This window comes from Plecotus auritus (assembly GCF_963455305.1).
Source record: "Plecotus auritus genome assembly, chromosome: 14".
Classification (NCBI taxonomy): domain Eukaryota; kingdom Metazoa; phylum Chordata; class Mammalia; order Chiroptera; family Vespertilionidae; genus Plecotus; species Plecotus auritus.
In genome coordinates, this window is record NC_137780.1 from 1,840,090 (window position 1) to 1,861,073 (window position 20,984).

At 54.7% G+C, this 20,984-nt stretch overlaps 1 protein-coding gene across 1 annotated transcript; it reads right to left on the minus strand.

Moving 5' to 3' along the window:
• Positions 1 to 553: 553 nt before the first annotated feature.
• On the minus strand, positions 554 to 6,290 carry LOC308238707 (uncharacterized protein C1orf53). The gene is made up of 3 exons (XM_080651032.1): positions 5,984 to 6,290; positions 2,778 to 2,879; positions 554 to 805 (listed from the first exon to the last, which is right to left on the minus strand). Exons 1-3 carry the CDS (start codon positions 6,245 to 6,247, stop codon positions 734 to 736), a joined length of 438 nt encoding a protein of 145 aa, XP_080507158.1. The 5' UTR covers positions 6,248 to 6,290; the 3' UTR covers positions 554 to 733.
• Positions 6,291 to 20,984: the final 14,694 nt, after the last annotated feature.

Here is a 20,984-nt window from a genome sequence, read left to right on the forward strand (position 1 = left end):
GGGTCCCCTGAGCTCCTGCCCGGGTGGGAGACGGTGCCCAGAAAGGTGCGCCTGGGAAATGCAGAACCCCCGGGCGGAGGAGGAAGGGCGCTTTAATCAAGGCGTCTAAGCGGCCTGACCCCAAGGCAGCGTGATTTACAATTTCCACGGGGAGAACAGATGGAGGATGAGAGCGTTTTCTTGTCGCGGCAGGGCCCTCCTTGGCCCCTCAGATGCTGCGGGGACAGCTTTGCAGCCACCTCCCCGGAGGGAGCTCGGAGCTCGAGATTAAATACAGTGACGAATGTCCTCGAGCCTTCGAGCCCTCCCGTTTGCCAGCCACCCCCACTGGGTCGCTGACCCCCCGAGGAGAAAAGAAACCCTTGGGGAGCACAGAGGCTCCAGGAAAATCCGGGAGGTTCTGATGGCCACTGATCGCACCTCTGCATTTCAGGGAACAGCCATTGTTTTCTGGCTTCAGCATATGTGTCTGAGAACGAGGGGGGGCGGCAGAAAATTCCACGGGCCACTTTGGAGACACACCAACATTCGCTCGCTTTTTTTTCATTTTATTGATGTTCTTTTAATATATATACACATATATATACATATACACACACACACACATATATATACATATACACACTTAACGATTAAATCAGTGCTCAAGTACTCAGAGCCGAGAGCAATGCTGAGTTGAGATGTGTCTTTAAAATAAGGTTGAATGAAGTGGCGATCAGAGACGAAACTGCTGTCAAACATAGAAACAGGAGTTGAATTTCTTCTTTTTAGCTGGATCTTGAACGTTGACTTGACCGTAGGGGCACTGCAGGAGGAACAAGACAGGTTGTTAACGACTGCCTCCGCGACCTTCGTGAAAAAGCACACCGAGCAGATGGGGCTCGGGGTGCACACAGGGGACTGCGGACCCCGCGGTCAAGGTCATTAGATCTGTGAGGTCCTACGGAGCAGGAGGAGAATCAGGGGGGATCGTCCTCATCGGGGTCCGAGCGTCCCTTCCCGCGAGCATCCTTCCCACGGTGAGGTTTCACAGTCACAAACTCACTCAGAGGGCCGAAACCGGTGTGGCTCAGTGGATAGAGCGTCGGCCGGCGGACTGAAGGGTCCCAGGTTCGATGCCGGTCAAGGGCATGTACCTCGGTTGTGGGCACATCCCCAGTGGGAGGTGTGCAGGAGGCAGCTGATCGATGTTTCTCTCTCATCCATGTTTCTAGCTCTCTGTCCCTCTCCCTTCCTCTCTGTAGAATATCAATAAAACATATTAAAAAAAAAAAACCAACAAAAAACACTCACTCACAGGAAAACCCCAAGTCCCCGATTTACGCAGAGCTCTTAGGCCCTTCACTGGGAACAGACACCGGCGCAGGGGTGAACACACTTGTCAGTGCTGGCCACAGGGAGCGCGGACTCAGCGTCTCCTCCTTCGCTGGAAAGGGGCTCAGCGGGAGGACACAGTGCTCTGCATCACGCAGCCAGAGCGGCCGGTCTGCATTCGCAGGCTCACAATCTCACCTTAATAGCAATGTGCCCCGAGCGTGCGCTTTTGCAAAGTTACCGTGGAGAATCCATGCCCGTTTCTTTTTTTTCTTTTTTCTTTTTTTGCTCAAAATAGGGAAGGAGTAGTCTGTTAGCTCATCTCAATCAGTGCGCATGGAGATGTCTACTCACCGACGTAGACATTTCAGGGAATGTATGGCTTGGGGTAGTTTCATGGTGAAAGACAGAACAGAAACATGACACAGAAAGAGAGAGAGAGAAGAGGAAGAAGAGGAAGGGGGAGAGGAGGAAGAGGAGGAGGAGGAAGAGGAGGAGGAAGAAGGAAGGAGGAGGAGGAGGAGGAAGAGGAGGAGGAGGAACAGAAGGAGGAGGAGGAGGAAGAAGGAAGGAGGAGGAAGAGGAAGAGGAGGAGGAGGAGGAGGAACAGAAGGAGGAGGAAGAAGGAAGAGGAGGAGGAGGAAGAAGGAAGAGGAGAAGGAGGAGGAGGAAGAAGGAAGAAGGAGGAGGAGGAAGAGGAGGAGGAGGAACAGAAGGAGGAGGAGGAGGAAGAGGAGGAGGAGGAAGAAGGAAGAAGGAGGAGGAGGAACAGAAGGAGGAGGAGGAGGAGGAAGGAGGAGGAGGAGGAAGAGGAGGAGGAGGAGGAAGGAAGAAGGAGGAGGAGGAAGAGAAGGAGGAGGAGGAGGAGGAAGGAAGGAGGAGGAGGAGGAAGAGAAGGAGGAGGAGGAAGGAAGGAGGAGGAGGAGGAACAGAAGGAGGAGGAGGAGGAAGAGGAGGAGGAGGAAGAAGGAAGGAGGAGGAGGAACAGAAGGAGGAGGAGGAGGAAGGAAGGAGGGAAGGAAGGGAAAGGGAATAAAGAGAGCAAATCATTACCACTGAAGGGATGCCCACCTCTCGGGGCTGGGCACCTCTCTAGGCGTTCAGCTAACAGCTAACAATGAAAGGAAAAGGCTTCCTGGGATCCAGCTTGCAACATTCCAGCTCCCTTTCCTGCCCCTTTGAACTCACCTCGTGAGCTCGGCTCGTTTAAAACCTCATGAAAGGTTTCCCGAGAAGAAAGAGCTCCCGCGGACTCCCCGGCCCGGCCTCTCGAGCGCCCGCCGGGGCCGCGGTGCACGTTACCGAACGCCGTTAACTTTAAAGGCCCTGGGTTGGTCCTCGGGCCTCATTGTCCGAGGCCGAGGGAGCTCGTGAAAAGCGCACTCCGGGTCTATTTCGCGCTTTTATTTGACTTGTTGTTCAAATAACGGGCCTTTAGGAAGTTACGAGGATTTGCCACTCACGTGTCTGCAGGCCGATCCGCAGCACCGGCCCCTCTGCTCGTGGGCGAGCCGGGTGAGCACCGTGTAGCCGGTGGCCGGGTCCGCGTAGGTCAGCTGCTTGGCCTGCGGGGTCGCGACATACAACAACCCATTCGTCTGGACATTCGCCTTCTCTCCTCACCCTGAATCCTACTAACGAGACAACCGCTGTCCAGTTCTCTTAAAACAGCCGTGGGCAAACTACGGCCCGCGGGCCGGATCCGGCTGTTCTATCCGGTTCTCTTGCTCTCCCCTCCGCTCCTTTACTTTGAATTTATATTAGTTCACACAAACACTCCATCCATGCTTTTGTGCCGGCCCTCCGGTCCAGTTTAAGAACCCATGGTGGCCCTCGAGTCAAAAAGTTTGCCCACCCCTGCCTTAAAACAAGATGGCCCGGCCGGCGCGGCTCAGGGGTTGAGCATCGACCTAGGGACCCGGAGGTCACGGTTTCGATGGCCGGTCGGGGCTGCAGACTCGATCCCCAGGGTGGGGCGTGCAGGGGGGCCGCCGATCCATGATTCTCTCTCATCATGGATGCTTCTCTCTCTCTCTCCCTCTCCCTTCCTCTGTGAAAGCAATAAAAAAATATATTTAAAAAAAACAAAAACACAAAACAAAAAACCCCAATATGAACCTCTTCCAAGCAATTTCAGGGCCCCTCGCCATCAAAGAGCCAACGCATTCCAACGTGATGCGATGCACGAGCCGAGGCTGAGCGGCAGCGGGAGGAAATGCACAGCTCACAGCTCGGAGGGAAAGACAAGAAGCCCTCTGTGCCGCGGCCCATGCAGCCACGGCTCAGGCGTCTGTCACTCAGCCCCTCGGTACCGGCTTTAATAACAGGTGACTTCAGAGACCTGAGGGGCTTAAGAGGCTGCAAACGAACTTGCACTCAGAAGTCGCGCTGGCGAGCTCCGGACTGGAAATATGTGGACGGTGATTTAAACGCACAGGAAAGGCGCTAATCGAAACCAACGGAGCCTTAGGAAATGCCTTGGCTGTTATTGAACACTTTTCGTTACCCCCGTGAGGTGGGACGGCTTCGAATATTCTACACTGTTTTCTTTTCGGAGTGTTATTAGTTCTGTTTTTACACAACACCCACCCCGCCCCCCGTCCCTCCACGCACACAAAAACCTGGTATTGTTTGACCAGATTAACACTCACTGCTTTCGTGAGTTGGATCAAAAGCAACTTTGATTTTTATTTTATTTTTTTGTTACTCCTCACCCGAGGATATTTTTTTTTCCCCCGTGGATTTTTAGAGAGAGAGGAAGGGAGGGGAAGAGACACAGAGAGAGAAACATCGATGTGAGAGAGACACAGCGATGGGTTGCCTCCTACATGTGCCCCCGACCAGGGCCAGGGGTCCAGCCTGCAACCGAAGTACATGCCCTTGACCAGAATCGAACCCGGGACCCTTTAGCCCACACACTGAGGCTCCATCCACTGAGCCAAACCGGCTGGGGGCAAAAAGCAAGTTGTATGCCGGTCCTTCAGATGTTCAGAAAGCACGCTCTGCCTGCTCTCAGACTTGTCTTCCAAACTGTCCCGAGTATGTGGTGTGAAGGCAAAGTCGCCAATGAGACCTGTTCCTTGGATCCTGGCCATGCGGGTGATGTTCTTTAGTCTGAGACCTTGCAGAGGGGCTTTCTCCTGCCCTTTTTAAAGGCCGCTGTCACCACCCCCGAGGTGTCAGAAAGCGTGAGGGACAGAGGCTGAGTTTTGACGTTGGTGCTAACAAGCAGTTGTCAAATCCCCCAAACAGAAGAACAAAGCTCAAGGTCGTCTAGGAAGAGGGTAAGGGCCACTGATGGCTTCCTGGAGACTGCGCTGTGAAGGGTGGAGGGAAGGGAGCAGAGGATGGCAGCTGAACTGAAAATAAAAGCCAGTTCGTGACTTGTTATTCATTATCAAGAGCACTGCTTGGTAGGGTGGTTAACTGATCGAGCAGATAAACGCACGACACGGTTCCTGTGCCTTCCCGGCTCCTCCACCCCCTCCATCAACTCCTTCACACCCATCCCCCAACACACACACTCACACACATACACATACACAGACACACACTCACGTACACATACACAGACACACACTCACGTACACAGACACACACTCACATAGACACAGACACACACAGACACAGACACATACACACATACACACACACATATTCACAGACACATACTCAGACACACACACACATACACACACACATACTCAGACACACAGACAGACACACACACATATACACAGACAGACACACACACACATACTCACATACACAGACACATACACCACAGAAAGACACATAATACACAGACACAAAAAGACACACACAAAATACTTGGAAACAGATACACAGAAAGACAGACACACATACTCAGACACAGACACACACACACACACACACACACACACAGGAGTGATGATGTTTAGCTCATGCACTGATCAGAAAGAGTCGCACTCATTCTCAGGACAGACAGACAGACGTTAACTCTCAGCCCCCTGACCCTGACCTAACCCTAACCCTAACCCTAACCCCTAAACCCTAACCCAACCCTAACCCTAACCTAACCCAAGCCCTAGCCCTAACCCGTAACTGGGTAACCGCTAACCAGGTAACTGTTAACCAGTAACCAGGTAACAGGTAACCGGTAACTGGGGTAACTGGTAACCGCTAACCGGTAACCTGGTAACAGGTAACTGGGTAACAGGTAACCGCTGACCGGTAAGCAGGTAACTGGTAACCGGGTAACTGGTAAGCAGGTAACTGGTAACCGGTAACCTGGTAACAGGTAACCGGGTAACAGGTAACCGCTGACCGGTAAGCAGGTAACTGGTAACCGGGTAACTGGTAAGCAGGTAACTGGTAACCGGTAACCGGGTAACTGGTAACCTGGTAACTGGTAACCGGGTAACCGGTTATTGACTGGCCGGGGCGGGCGGGAAGCTGCGTGCCTCTGAGGCCAGAGTCCACACAGGCCCTGGTCCCCCAACCTCTCCCTCCTCCTGGGACGCGCAGGCGCACGGGCGCCAGGGTCGCCAGGACAAGGCAGGAGGGGCCTCCCCGCGCAGGCGCACCGACTCCGGGGACCCAGGGTGGGGCAGGGGGCGGGGCGGGAGAAGGGGCCTCCCCGCGCAGGCGCACGGGCCGCGGGGCGGCACAGGGGGCGGGGCCTCACCGCGCAGGCGGCCGCGTGCAGGTCGGCGATCCGTCGCTCCGCCGCCGTTAACGCTGCGGTCTCTGGGCACCTCTCCGCCCCCGCCGGGCTGTCTTGCGAGCGGAGCCCGACATCGCCGCGCTCTCCCTCCGAAGCGGAGCAGAGGGGGACCCCAAGGGGCTGGCGGAGCCCTGCTGAGACCCAGAGGGGCCGTGCCGGCCGGGCGGCGGAAGGTCGTCCCCCGAAGGTTGCGGTCACCAGCGCTGGAACCCGCCTGGCCGCCATGGCCGCCGCGGGCCGAGCCGCCCCGCCCTGCAGGGCTCGCCCCGCCCCCTCCTGAACGCCCGCCACGCCCACCACCGCGCTAGCCACGCCCCCCTCCAGCTAGCCACGCCCCCGCCGAGCCCACGGCGAGGGGGAGACCGACCAGCCCCCCAGGGTTAGGGCCTCAGCCTGTCTCATCGGCGTCCGGCCCAAACCCCAGCCTGGTGACGAGGCTCCCGGACATGAAAAAGCCTGTGTTTCGCCCCAAGAAGTCCTCACAGCCCCCTCTCCACCTGTCCGCTCCTGAGCCAATCGCTGCGAGCGCAGGTTGCGCGTCAGCCAATCAGCGCCTGGCCCCGGCCCACCCACCAAGCCCTGGACGCTGGGGGCCAAGGTGACTGACTGCAGAGGCAACAGCCTTCCTCCTGCCCGCCCAGCCCAGTCCTTTGGGATTTCATTCCGTTCAGGCCTTTTCACGGAGGTCCTTCCTTTATAAGGATTTGCTCCATTTTAGCTTTTCCTTGGTAATAATTTTTTTTTTGCAGGGTTTTCCCAATAGATGGTTAAGACAGTGGGGAACATGGCATGCTCACGGATGTATCTCCACGGCCCATCTTCAATAAATACGGAATTTTTGAATAGGCAAGCAAGTCAGTGGTCTTCATTCTCAAATGCATATGAACTATCTCCCATACGGAAATGGGAATTTAACTATCTGTCTATAACGATGCAGATTTAACAGTATTGACTATCTGTTTATCGTTGCAAATGAAGACCTAAAAAAAAAAAAAAAAAAAAGGCCTAACCAGTTTGGCTCAGTGGATAGAGTGTCGGCCTGCAGACTCAAGGGTCCCGGGTTCGATTCCGGTCAAGGGCATGTACCTTGGTTGCGGGCACATCCCCAGTGGGAGGTGTGCAGGAGGCAGCTGATCGATGTTTCTCTCTCATCGATGTTTCTAACTCTCTATCTCTCTCCCTTCCTCTCTGTAAAAATCAATAAAAGATATTTAAAAAAAAACAACTCTAGGTGATACAATAGGTCCTATACCAACGCTGAAGTCCTATTCAATTGTATTTATGACATCACACTGGGCCCTTTTACTGGTAATAAACTTTATCACCTTATCCGGTCCGCACCCCTGAAGTGGCCCTCTTTTTAACTGGCTTTAAGGGTTCTCTTCTAACGACTCACGAGTGGACTGTCCTGTTCGTGGACACATCCCTGCTCGAGGCTGCCAGCCACGCCCAGGTGCTCGGCCGTCCGCTGCCTGCTCCGCACAGTTCTTGGGGACCCCGACTGCCGTACCTGGATGCTTTCAGGATGGCTGGATGGTGTGTTATGACATGTCAGGCTCCACGTAGGGTGAGGGCACTCTCACTCTCAATTCCTGTGATCGAGAGCAAACGTTAACACGCCCCCGAGGTTGCCCGTAGGGAATCTTGGTCTCATGTCCTCGGACATCCAGGGGCGCACCCGGTTTCACTGAGCTGGTCTCAGAAAACCCTGGCGGGGAGTATAGCCAGGTCCACCGGCAAGCCCAGCGAATCCCTGCTGCCTCCTCCGGGGAGGCCGACCCGCCGCTGCTGCAGCCCGGAGAGGTAGGCAGTGGCTCCCATCCGGCCCTCTCCTTCTGCTTCCCCCGGGCGAGTGTGGATGAGCTACACACAGGAAGTTATCCAGACCGTTCACCTCCTCTCGCGCCCTCTCAACCATAGACCTTATTGCAATAGACGGATTAGCATTATGTTTTTATTTTTATATACATATATATTTATTTATTTATTTTTATTTATTTTTAAATATATTTTATTGATTTTTTACAGAGAGGAAAGGAGAGGGATAGAGAGTTAGAAACATCAATGAGAGAGAAACATCCATCAGCTGCCTCCTGCACACCTCCTACTGGGGATGTGCCCGCCACCAAGGTACATGCCCTTGACCGGAATCGAACCTGGGACCCTTCAGTCCACAGGCTGCCGCTCTATCCACTGAGCCAAACCGGTTAGGGCTATATACATATATATATTTAAAAATCCTCACTTGATATTTTTCCATTGATTTTTATTGATTGATTTTTAAATTATATATATTTTAATTGATTTCAGAGAGGAAGGGAGAGGGAGAGCAAGAGAGAAGCATCAATGATGAGAGAGAATCATGGATCGGCTGCCTCCTGCACGCCCCCTACTGGGAATCGAACCTGCAACCTGGGCCTGTGCCCTTGTCCGGAATCGAACCCGGGACCCTTCTGTCTACAGGCCGAGGCTCTAGCCACTGAGCCAAACCAGCTAGGGCTCCATTGGTTTTAGGGAAAGTGGAAGAGAGAGGGGAAGACAGAGAGAAATACCGACGTGAGAGAAACACATCCATTGGTTGCCTCCTGCATGTGCCCCAACCAGGGCCGGGGCCAGGGAGGAGCCTGAAGCCCAGGTACGTGCCCTTGACCGGAATTGAACCTGGGACCCCCTCCGTCTATAGGTCGACACTCTATCCTCTGAGCCAAACCAGCTAGGGCAGTATTATGTTTTCAAAATGAGGTGGGCCGCCTCAGTGTTGTAGGGTTTCCCACACACAGACACAGCTGTCAAGAGATCATGGTTAAAGCCATACATACAACACGCAAATTGTAGGGCTGCTCTCTGCGCTCTCCCTGCCCGAGGGAGGGAGGCATGGCCGCTGTTCCGTGACTGGGATGAAAGGCGCACCGAGTTTCAGGTCAAATACCCATGACATTGACATGTCTGCCTGGTCTACCGAGTGTGGTACTTGTTAATATCCTCCCAGGGATACGCCTCAGCGAGCAGCACAGCGCACCCCGCCCGCCTGCCCGCCCGCCCGTGAGCTTTGCTGAAGATGCAAAGTCGGGGCACCTTTCATAATCCTGGGGAACGCCCGTCGGCCGCCGGCAGTTCAACCGCCATGTCGCCATGAGCATGGTCACCCTGGTACACTTCTGCTCTCGTCATAGCGTGACATCCGGGACGCACCTGGGTCATCCAGCCACCAGTCTAAGGTCCATGATGGGAGGAGCATGTATAGTATATTCTGTCTGCCATTTCACTTTATTTCATTAACTAGAGGCCCGGTGCACAAAATTCGTGCACGGAGGGGGGGGGGGCGGGGGGGAGTGTCCCTCAGCCCAGCCTGCACCCTCTCCAATCTGGGACCCCTCCAGGGATGTTCGACTGCCCATTTAGGCCTGATCCCACTGGACATCCTTCTCACAATCCAGGACTGCTGGCTCCCAACTGCTTGCCTGCCTGCCTTCCTGATTGCCCCTAACCGCTTCTGCCTGCCAGCCTGATCACCCCCTAACCACTCCCCTGCCAGCCTGATTGATGCCTAACTGCTCCCCTGCCAGCCTGTTTGCCCCTAACTGCCCTCCCCTGCAGGCCTGGTCACCCCTAACTGCTCTCCCCTGCAGGCCTGGTCTCCCCCAGTTGCTCTCCCCCGCAGGCCTGGGTCCCCCACAACTGCCCTCCCCTGCAGGCCTGGGCCCCCCCAACTGCTCTCCCCTGCAGGCCTGGGCCCCTCCCAACTGCCTTTCCCTGCAGGCCTGATCGCCCCCAACTTCCCTCCTCTGCCACTTAGTCACCCCTAACTGCCCTCCCCTGCAGGCTTGATCGCCCCCAACTGCCCTCCCTTGCAGGTCTGGTCCCTCCCAACTGCCCTCCCCTGCTGGCCATCTTGTGATGGCCATCTTGTGTCCACATGGGGGCAGGATCTTTGACCACATGGGGGCAGCCATCTCGTGTGTTGGAGTGATGGTCAATCTGCATATTACTCTTTTATTAGATAGTATTTTATTATTTTTTTTAATATATTTTATTGATTTTTTACAGAGAGGAAGGGAGAAGGATACAGAGTTAGAAACATCAATGAGAGAGAAACATCGATCAGCTGCCTCCTGCACACTCCCGACTGGGGATGTGCCCGCAACCAAGGTACATGCCCTTGACCGGAATCGAACCCGGGACCCTTGAGTCCGCAGGCCGACGCTCTATCCACTGAGCCAAACCGGTTTGGGCTTAGATAATATTTTAAAGGTTTGTATTGATTTCAGAGAGAGGAATGGAGAGAGAGAGAGAATCATGGATCGGCCGCCTCCTGCACGCCCCCTACTGGGGATCGAGCCCCCAGCACCCTGGGCATGTGGCTCAGCAGTTGAGTGCCAACCTATGAACCAGGAGGTCACTGGTTTGATTCCCGGTCAGGGCACTTGCCCGGGTTGCGAGCTTGATCCCCAATAGGGGGGCGTGCAGGAGGCAGCTCTGATGCATGATTCTGTCTCATCATGGATGTTTCTTTCTCTCTCTCCCTCTCCCTTCCTCTCTGAAATAAAATATATATATATTAAAAAAATAAAAAAGAAAACTATTGCCAAAACCGGTTTGGCTCAGTGGATAGAGCGTCGGCCTGCGGACTGAAGGGTCCCGGGTTCGATTCCGGTCAAGGGCATGTACCTTGGTTGCGGGCACATCCCCAGTAGGAGGTGTGCAGGAGGCAGCTGATCGATGCTTCTCTCTCATCGATGTTTCTAGCTCTCTCTCCCTCTCCCTTCCTCTCTGTAAAAAATCAATAAAATATATTTAAAAAATAAAAAAAAAAGAAAACTGCTTAGCAACACGCACGTGGCCTGAGAACACTGTGAACAGGAAAGAACCCGAAGGTCCCGAGAGAACAAGGGATGCGGGACTGGAGGACTCGGATGCCCCCCTGGATAAACGCATCTGGAACTGCAGCTCACCAGGGAGGAGGGAGCCAGGGAGGGCCTGCTGGAGGACGGGACCGGAAGGGTTAACTGAACGCCTGGCGCTCGCACTGGAGAGCGTGGCCCGCTGTCTGCTCTCTGCGGAGGGCGGGGGGCGTCGGGGGGGTCCGCGGGCTGGTGGGAGGGTGACTCACGGGTGTCTGGCACGTCCCAGCGTCTGGCTGCTGATAAGGTATCGCTCCCCTGGCATTGCAGCGGGTTCCTGGTGTTTAAAATACCGTCAGGGTATATTTCATGTTTGCTTCCCTGTTTTCCTTCCTTCCCCCTCCTCTAAAGAAACATTTGTATAACATTTCAAGCCCATAAAAGAAGAAACAACCATCTTCTTCCCTCCCGACCCCTGACCCCTGACCCCTGCCCGCCCCCCCCCCCCCACCGCCGCCCCCAGATCTCTGGGAAGGAAGTCCCAGGCGCCCCATCGCGCCTCCACACGTTTTCTTAGCCCCGATGTCTGAGAGGTAAAAAAATGATGAATAATCCCAGACTATGAACTCACCTAAATAAGTACTAGTCATCCCTTAATATCCCTGACCATCCATTCCGTCTTCAAAATGTCCCGTTGGTTAAAGCGATTGTCACAGTTTGTCTGCATCAGAATCAAGGTCATGTCTATACATCGCCATCGATGGAAGGCCACCTCCTTCTCTTTCAGGCTGAGATGCCTGGTCCCTGTCTGTTTTCTTTCTTGGAAATGTATCTGATGAAAAACCCACACTCTAGGTTTTGCTTCTTGCACCCCAGTGGCTCCACCGAACATATTTTTTAAAATATATTTTATTGATTTTTTTTTTTTTACAGAGAGCAAGGAAGAGGGATAGAGAGCCAGAAACATCGATGAGAGAGAAACATCGGATCAGCTGCCTCCTGCACACCTCCCACTGGGGATGTGCCCGCCACCAAGGTCCATGCCCTTGACCGGAATCGAACCTGGGACCCTTCTGTCCGCAGGCCGACACTCTATCCAAGGAGCCACACTGGCTAGGGCTCCACCTAACATATGAATGTGTCCCCCCGTTTTTCAGACACTGGGAGTCGGCCCTAGGCAGTGAAGCAGATGTACGTTCTCGTCTCTCAGCAGGAATTTTCAGGGGTGTCCTGCCTCTACTTCCACCAGGCATATGGTCTCGCTGGTACCATTACTGCTCAGATCATCACCTTCTCCTTCAAGAAAAAAAACGATGATAGATACAGCTCCTGTCCCACCCCACCCCGAGGCTCTCCCCTCCGGAGTGACTGCCATCCGGTATTGGGTGTTTCACTGGCGTCTCACAGGGTCCCCCCTTCCTGGTCTCCGCGTCTTTTCATCAGCCAGATGTTCAATGCGTTTGCAGGTTTACACGTCGGCACACAGTCAGACTGAGGCCGCTCGAAGGTGCCTGCAGCTTTCCTGTGTGGATTGATCTCTATCGATCCGGGAGAACCAGGTCGGGGACTGGTTTCCAAACACAGACGCTGTTCACCACGGAATGGTGTACTCCTACAGCTCAGTAAATCATATGACCAGCACATGGACGGAACGCCCCACGTTCCCCGCGTGCTAATTAGGCGGCCGTAATTCACCGGGCCCCCGCTGGACGCGGGGCCCTTAGCTGTGCCCCTGCGGGGTTATTTATACCTGTGTTATCTCCACGGGGGAAACGCGACCCCAGAGTGGGATCCCCTTATCTGCTCTGGGCTCTGCGCCGAGCGGCACCACCCGGGCAGCGCCAAGCCAGGCAGCCGTGGTGGGAGTGCTCCCGCCTCGAACCCGGGCGCGGCCACAAATCAGGCCTTCATTTATCGTTTGGTTCAAGGTCTTTGACGAGAGAAAGGGAGGGGGGAGACAGTGTTGATACGCGGAGAATAAACTTAAAAGTGAAGCCTGCGTACAGCCCCCTACGTGAGGAGACGGCCAACATTCCCACACGGTGACCCAAGAATACACCCCAGGTCTGATCCAGGAATACACCCCAGGTCTGATCCAGGAATACACCCCAGGTCTGATCCAGGAATACACCCCAGGTCTGATCCAGGAATACACCCCAGGTCTGATCCAGGAATACACCCCAGGTCTGATCCAGGAATACACCCCAGGTCTGACCCAAGAATACACCCCAGGTCTGATCCAGAATACACCCCAGGTCTGATCCAGGAATACACCCCAGGTCTGATCCAAGAATACACCCCAGGTCTGATCCAGAATACACCCCAGGTCTGATCCAGGAATACACCCCAGGTCATCTGAAACGGTCCCGTGGACATTCCTGGGGAGGGATGGTGGGACAATGGGGAGGCCTAACCCACACCACGCTCAACCGTCAATGCATCGCGGATGTAAGATCTCAACACGCAGAGCAGTTTGCTTTTGAAGACGGAAAGAAAAAGGGGGTGCCTTTGGGACGAGCGGAGTCACCTGACCCAGATGCTTTTCCAGGAAGGGAACGCTGGTTAGTTACAAGCAGTCCGGAGAGCGGTCAGCTGTATCTGCATTCAACTCGGACTTTATTTCTATTTGTTTATTTGTTTTAAGGATAAGGAGTTTTCTTCTTCTTCTTCCCCCCCCCCCCCATATAGTTTTATTGATGTCAGAGAGGAAGGGAGAAGGAGAGAGAGGAACGTCCATGAGGAGAGAGAATCATGGATCGACCACCTCCTGAACGCCCCCCAGCGGGGATGGAGCCCACAACCCAGGCCTGTGCGCTGACCGGGAATGGAACCTCAGCCTCCTGGTTCACGGCTCAAAGCTCAACCACTGAGCCACACCGGCCGGGCTGGATTCAACTCAGCCTTAGTCCACTGTTCTCAGGGAGGCCACGGTTCAAGTCCCGGTCCATCCCCAGTGGCGGGGTGTGCAGGAGGCAGCCGATCCATGATTCCCTCTCCTCGTGGATGTTTCTCTCTCTCTCGCCCTCTCCCTTCCTCTCTGACATCCATAAAAACATGCTTTAAAAAAAACAACAGAAAATTACCCTCTAGATTGGCTGTAGGGGAGAAGCCATGCTTTGTGGGTGACGCGGGGTCCTCCGGACCTGGTTTCAAATGCCCTGGGAGGGGTCCATGGGGGAGGGGGACCATTTCCCCCAGGACCCGTCTGGTTGGCTGCACTGCCCCCTGAGTCCATCAGTCCATCGGCCGTGTCCCCACCGCCAGGGGGGAGCCGACAGAGAGGGGAGTGGCCCTTCCTCTACCACCCACGCTGCTCTCCTGAGACCCCGCCTTGACCTTGGACGCTGCCCTTCCCTCCCCAGACGCACGCCAGCTGCTTGGAGGGAAGAGCAGGACGGACCCTGCAGCATCGCTTGGCAAGGAAACAAGACACACGTTTCCAAGCCGCTGGGAGAAGCTGGCCCCAAACCCCATGACAGGGAGGAATATGTGTCTGACCAGGCCGGCGGCTCTAGACTAGACTCCGCGGCTGCGATGATGTAGCAGCTGCAGTCGCCAAGGCTGGAGATCTGAGTGTAAATGGTCACCCCCCCCGCGCCCCCCGCCCCAACGTCCGCAGGGGCTCATTGGGAAGAGACGGCCTCCCCGTGGCTCAATGGTTGAGCATCAACCCAGGAACCAGGAGGTCAAGGGCACAGGCCCGGGGTGCGGGCTCCATCCCCAGTGGGGGGCGTGCAGGAGGCAGCCGGTCCATGATGCTCTCTCCTCATGGATGTGTCTCTCTCTCCTTCCCTCTCTGACATCCATAAAAAATAATATTATTGTTTTAAAAACAGTAAGAGCTCAGCAGACAGGAGGCTGGGTGTGGGCACAGGCGGTTTTCTGTGTAACCCGCCAGGGCCGTGGTCTCGGAATCTCGTCTTCCCGAGCAGAAAAGATCCGGATCGTTCCCTGCGTAGACCTCCCCGACCCCTGGCATCGTCCCAGAAACTCTGTTTATTCTCTCGGGTCCCAGACGAAGGAGAGAAGAACCTTTCTCATGGTCCCTGCGAGGAAGCGGAGTAAAAATCTTGGCCGCTGCCGTCAGAAAGGAAACAACAGACAAACACGTGAAGACTAAGACACGGACGCCACGGGCACTGGGGGCGCGTTAGGAGTTTACAGGGGAGAAGCCCGAGGAGATGCCCTTGATGAACGTAGGTCCTAGTCCAGGCGTCCTCAAACGACGGCCCGCGGGCCACAGGCGGCCCGCCGAGGACATGGATCCGGCCCGCCGGGTGCCGCTGCCTGTCCTGCTTAGCAGCCGACGCGTCCCGGGCCCGCAGTGCGCATAGGAATTTGTTCATAGTTTTTTTTTTTATTTTTTTAAATATATTTTATTGATATTTTACAGAGAGGAAGGGAGAGGGATAGAGAGTTAGAAACATCGATGAGAGAGAAACATCGATCAGCTGCCTCCTGCACACCTCCCACTGGGGATGTGCCCGCAACCAAGGCACATGCCCTTGACCGGAATCGAACCCGGGACCCCCTCCGTCCGCAGGCCGACGCTCTATCCACTGAGCCAAACCGGTTTCGGCCATAGTTGTTTTTTTTAAACTATAGTCCGGCCCTCCCACGGTCTGAGGGACAGGGAACTGGCCCCTGTTTAAAAAGTTTGAGGACCCCTGGTAGACACTCTGGTTTAATGTCCTCACGTGTGGTTGAGACTGGGGTGGCCAGACACCGGGGGAAGAAGGCGGAAACTCCGCCAGGTCTCCGGGTCGCAGCCGCCTTGCCTCTGCGGTGCTCAGGGGGATGAGAGGGATGCGTGCTCCCACACCCGGGCTTGGAATCTAAGGGTTCAGGCTGGAACCCTGACACGCCCAGGGCCCGCCCTCCACTCCCTCTCCACCTGCCAACCCGCAGCGCCTCCCTCGGAGGTGAGCTATTTCATGATCCCGCGCTTCGCAAGGTGAGCGTTTTTCATCTAATTTAAGGAACGCTGGTTTCACCTCTTTGGCTGAAAAAGGGAGTCTCTCTCTTAGGGTGATGGCCCACCCTCTGTAATGGGCAGGATTCCTTTCTGTCTTGGTGGCAAATAAGATAGATCGGTCCAGCCCTCACCGGTCTGGCTCGGTGGATAGAGCGTCGGCCTGCGGACTGAAGGGTCCCAGGTTCGATTCCGGTCAAGGGCATGTACCTTGGTTGCGGGCACATCCCCAGTGGGGGGTGTGCAGGAGGCAGCTGATCGATGTTTCTCTCTCATCGATGTTTCTAACTCTCTATCCCTCTCCCTTCCTCCCTGTAAAAAAATCAATAAAAAATATATATTTAAAAAAAAAAAAAAAAAAAAGAGAGAGAGAGAACGGTCCATTTTCGAGTAAGTAGGTCATGAAAACACAACCGTCATCGCGTCGGCTCCGTTCGCCAGGACCTCCCAAGGGCTCCACAAGGAGTCTTTCATGGACTGTCACCTTCATGAAAAGGCATGAAGATGAGCTTCCTGGTACAGATCAGAACACAGACCGGGAGACCCGATCATGGGAGAAGTAACGCCTTCCGGACGCAGGCCCACTGGTAGCTGAATTCACACTCTGTTCTCTCTTTTTTTTTTTTAATAGATTTTATTGATTTCTTTACAGAGAGGAAGGGAGAGGGATAGAGAGTTAGAAACATCGATGAGAGAGAGACATCGATCAGCTGCCTCCTGCACGCCCCCTACTGGGGATGTGCCCACAACCAAGGTCCATGCCCTTGACCGGAATCGAACCTGGGACCCTTCAGTCCGCAGGCTGACGCTCTATCCACTGAGCCAAACCGGTCAGGGCACACTCTGTTCTCTTTCTTCCTTTTTTTAAAGAGTATTTTTATGGATGTCAGAGAGGAAGGGAGAGGGAGAGAGAGAGAGAAACATGGATGATGAGAGAGAGTCATGGACCGGCTGCCTCCTGCACGCCCCCTACAGGGGACCGAGCCCACCACCCGGGCAGGTGACCTGACCGGGAATCGAACCAGCGACCTTTTGGTTCATAGGTTGATGCTCAACCTCTGAGCCACACCGGCCGGGGCTCTATTCTCTTTCCACTCTGTTACATTTCCTCTCATGATAACCACAGTTGCCTCTTTGCACCAAACTCTAATAATAATAATAATAATAATAATAATAATAATAACAACAACAACAACAACAACAACAACACAGTATCATGATAATAGTAGCAAACACCTGGCAGCTATACCCTCCATGTGTACACACTTATTTAACACAACCTACCTATAAAACAGGTACCACTGCCCAGCCCGTGTGGCTCCGTGGTGGAGCGTCCACCTAGGAACCAGGAGGTCACGGTTCGATTCCCGGTCAGGGCACATGCCCGGGTTGCGGGCTCGATCTCCAGTAGGAGGCGTGCAGGAGGCAGCCGATCCACGATTCCCTCTCATCATGGATGTCTCTCTCTCTCTCTCTCTCTCTCTCTCTCCCTCTCTCCCTCTCTCGGACGTCCATAAAAACATATTTAAGGCAAAACAGAACGAAGCAGGTACCAGTTACCATTATCGTCACCCCGACTTCACAGCGGAGGAGACGAGCAGGCACGTTGCCCAGGGGCCCTGAGCTCGCGGGTGGCAGAGCCCGCGCTGCCCCAGGCATCCAGGGCGACCCCCGAGTCTGCACTCAGCCACCTGCTCCCCCACGGGGACTCCTGATGGACAGGAGGGACCTCTGCTCCCGGCAGGAGCTCAGGGCCCAGCGTCCTCAGGCTGGGCCACCCGCCCTCAGGGGCCTGCAGGAAGCAGATCTATTTATAGCGCAGGGCGGAATGTGCTCTCTGAGGTCCTAGGCGCCTCCCCGTTCAGAGCAGGCTTTTTGCAGGTTGCACGCAGGTTGCACAAGACTGGATGGATACACGGCCCCTCCCTCGGGGGGTTTGTTCCAGTACCAGGATTTAGCCACATGAGAAATGAAATGATGCCGGGCCGGAGTGGCTCGGTGGCTGAGCATCGACCTAGGAACCTTGAGGTCAGGGTTCGATTCCCGGTCAGGGCACAGGCCCGGGTTGCAGGCTCCATCCCCAGTGGGGGGCGTGCAGGAGGCAGCCGGTCCAGGATTCTCTCTCATCATGGATGTTTCTCTCTCTCTCTCTCCCTCTCCCTTCCTCTCTGAAGTCAATAAAAATATATTTTAAAAAAGAAACCAAAACAAAGTGAAGAAGGAAGTCACTTCCTGAGGGAAGTTGTTAGTCAGACGTGAAGCCAGAAGGACAGCTGTCGGGCCCCGGCTGGCCTGCGTTTCAGGGAACAGAGGTGCGCTGAGGGGAAACGGGGAAGTGAACACGGGGGTGGGAGTGGGAAGGAACAGCAGCCCCTGGAGAAAAAGGGGGGAAATAAAGCTGAAACAGAAAAACCCGAAAAAGAGCGTTTTCTTTCTTTCCTGTTAATTTAGAGCGGCCGAACGCTTCGGCAGGAATTTCCATGAAAATGCAATCTTGGGGTGAGGTGTTTTTTTTTTTTTTGTGTGTGTGTGTGTGTGTGTGTGTGTGTGTGTGTGTGTTTTTAATGAAAATGCAAATTCTGATCAATGAAAAGTTCATCCGACCAAAACCTGAAAGGAGTCACTTCACAGGATGGAAAGTAGCATCGAGATTCAGAAATGTTACAGGTCGGAGAACGGGGCCCAAACAAAGGCTATAGCAGCCGTGGGCAAACTACGGCCCGCGGGCCGGATCCGGCCCGTTCGGCTGTTCTATCCGGCCCGCGGAGCCGAAAGAGCGGAGGGTTCTCTTGCTCTCCCCTCTGCTCCTTTACTTTGAATTGATATTAGTTCACACAAACACTCCATCCATGCTTTTGTTCCGGCCCTCCGGTCCAGTTGAAGAACCCATGGTGGCCCTCGAGTCAAAAAGTTTGCCCACCCCTGGACTCTTTGAGGCCATTAAGGGAGAGGGTGCCCTGGCTGGTGTGGCTCAGTGGATAGAGAGCATCGGCTTGAGGACTGAAGGGTCCCGGGTTCGATTCCGGGCCAGGGCACATGCCTGGGTTGTGGGCTTGGTCCCCAGTAGGGGGCGTGCAGGAGGCAGCTGATCCATGATTCTCTCTCATCATTGATGTTTCTACCTCTCTAGCCCTCTCCCTTCCTCTCTGAGATCAATAAAAATATTTTAAAGAGAAGAGAGAGAGAGAGAGAGAGAGAGAGAGAGAGAGAGGAGGAAGTCCTAATTCAACAAAGGGGAAGGTTGGGAGACACATTGACCAACCCAGAGCTGATTTCCACCTGCAGGCGCAGAAGTAAAAGTCCCCCGTTGCTAGGGCACGTTGCTAGGGAACGAAGACACCCGTGTTGGTGGGTGGGCGGGCTGATGGGGTGGTTTCCTCCCTGTGGTTTCTCACCTCTGTTTGCAAAGAGTCTCCTGGCTCAGACCCCAGCTAACGGCCCTAAGCGTCTTTGGAGAGCTTTTGGGGTGACCTACGTGTCTCCTGGCCTCAAGGAAACCCTTGCATGGCCCTCAAGACTCCATATTCACCATCTCACTGTCCCCAGGCCAGAGCTGCTTCCCTGTGTCCTTCTGGGTCAGCACCTCCCACCCTCCCTCTCCCCCCACCCGCTCAGGGCCCCTCCGCAGCTGGGCTGCAGGCTGCTTTGTTCAGGACAGAAGAGGACAATGAAGATGCCTCCACATCACGCACTTCCTTTTAAAATCAAACCGACTATTTTTTTTGGGGGGGGAGGGGTTGGCGGGGGGAAGGGGGTCAGAAACAAGTAGATTAAGCTTCATTGGCTTCCACACCTTCAGCGGGAACTGCAATGCTAGACTTGGCTCCCTTGCACCTGCCCCTGCCTGGATACCCCTCAGAGAACATTCCGGTAGAGAGAGACACGGTGCCTTAGGAGAGAAACTCTGCAGGAAGACTTGTGTTCACGCCCTGGCTGGGTTGGCTCAGTGGACAGAGCGCCGGCCTGTGGACTGAAGGGTCCCGGGTTCGATTCCAGTCAAGGGCACATGCCCGGGTTGCGGGCTCGATCCCCAGTAGGGGGGTGTGCAGGAGGCAGCCGATCCATGATTCTCTCTCACCATTGTTGTTTCTATCTCCCTTTCCTCTCTGAAAGCAGTAAAATATTAATAATTTAAAAAAGAAGACTTTTTGCCCTAGCTGGTTTGGCTCCGTGGATAGAGCGTCGGCCTGCGGACTGAAGGGTCCCAGGTTCGATTCCGGTCAAGGGCATGGACCTTGGTGGCGGGCACATCCCCAGTGGGGGGTGTGCAGGAGGCAGCTGATGGATGTTTCTCTCTCATCGATGTTTCTAACTCTCTATCCCTCTCCCTTCCTGTCTGTAAAAATCAATAAAATATATTTAAAAAAATAAAATAAAAAAGAAGACTTTTGTTCACGATGCACACAATGGAAGCTACTTCTGAACTGGGGTCAGTTCTCAGGATTCTGAACTCTTCCATTTGCCCCTCACACCACTCCCCACCCTCTCCCACCCTGCTGTCTGCTGTGAGAGGCTGGGTTTCAACGGGTTAAATCCATAAGCACCTCCATTCTCCACCTTCTTGCAGGGTTTGGTCTATGGGAACCCCTTACCAGAGACCAGAGGAGGAGCTGGGTGTGGATAACCCCGACTCCGCCCCCGTGCGATACGTGGAGCTGCCTGGTCCCTCTCCTGAAGGTCCCAGCTCTCTCTAGTCTCGCGCTCCTGAGTTTTGATAACCCCGGTCTTCATCCTTTGGGGCTTAGAGGTGGGATAGATTTTGCTGCCCCTCTCGTTGCGCTGTTTTATCTTGTAACCAGAGGCCCAGTGCACGGATTCGTGCACCGGTGGGGTCCCTCAGCCTGGCCTGCACCCTCTTGCGATCTGGGACCCCTTGGGGGATGTCAGAGAGCCGGTTTCAGCCTGATCCCCACGGGCCAGGCTGAGGGACCCCACCGGTGCACGATCGGGGCCGGGGAGGGACCGCGGGAAGTCTCCAGGGCGTGTCCAGTCCCGATCTTGCCCAGTCTCGTCTTGGCAAGTCCCGATCGGCCGGACCCCAGCCGGTTGGAGCGTCTGCCCCCTGGTGGTCAGTGCGCATCGTAGCGACTGGTCGGAAGGTTGAACGGTCGGACACGTAGCATATTAGCCTTTTATTATATAGGATAGC

What these genes read in the sequence shown, in the direction of transcription:
- LOC308238707 (XM_080651032.1), bottom strand. Translation starts at nt 6,247, where the DNA reads ATGGCGGCCAGGCGGGTTCCAGCGCTGGTGACCGCAACCTTCGGGGGA. An exon ending in TGCACGCGGCCGCCTGCGCG is followed by an intron (nt 2,880 to 5,983) that starts GTGAGGCCCCGC and finishes GCGACCCCGCAG; the next exon opens with GCCAAGCAGCTGACCTACGC. An exon ending in GCGGATCGGCCTGCAGACAC is followed by an intron (nt 806 to 2,777) that starts GTGAGTGGCAAA and finishes TTCCTCCTGCAG; the next exon opens with TGCCCCTACGGTCAAGTCAA.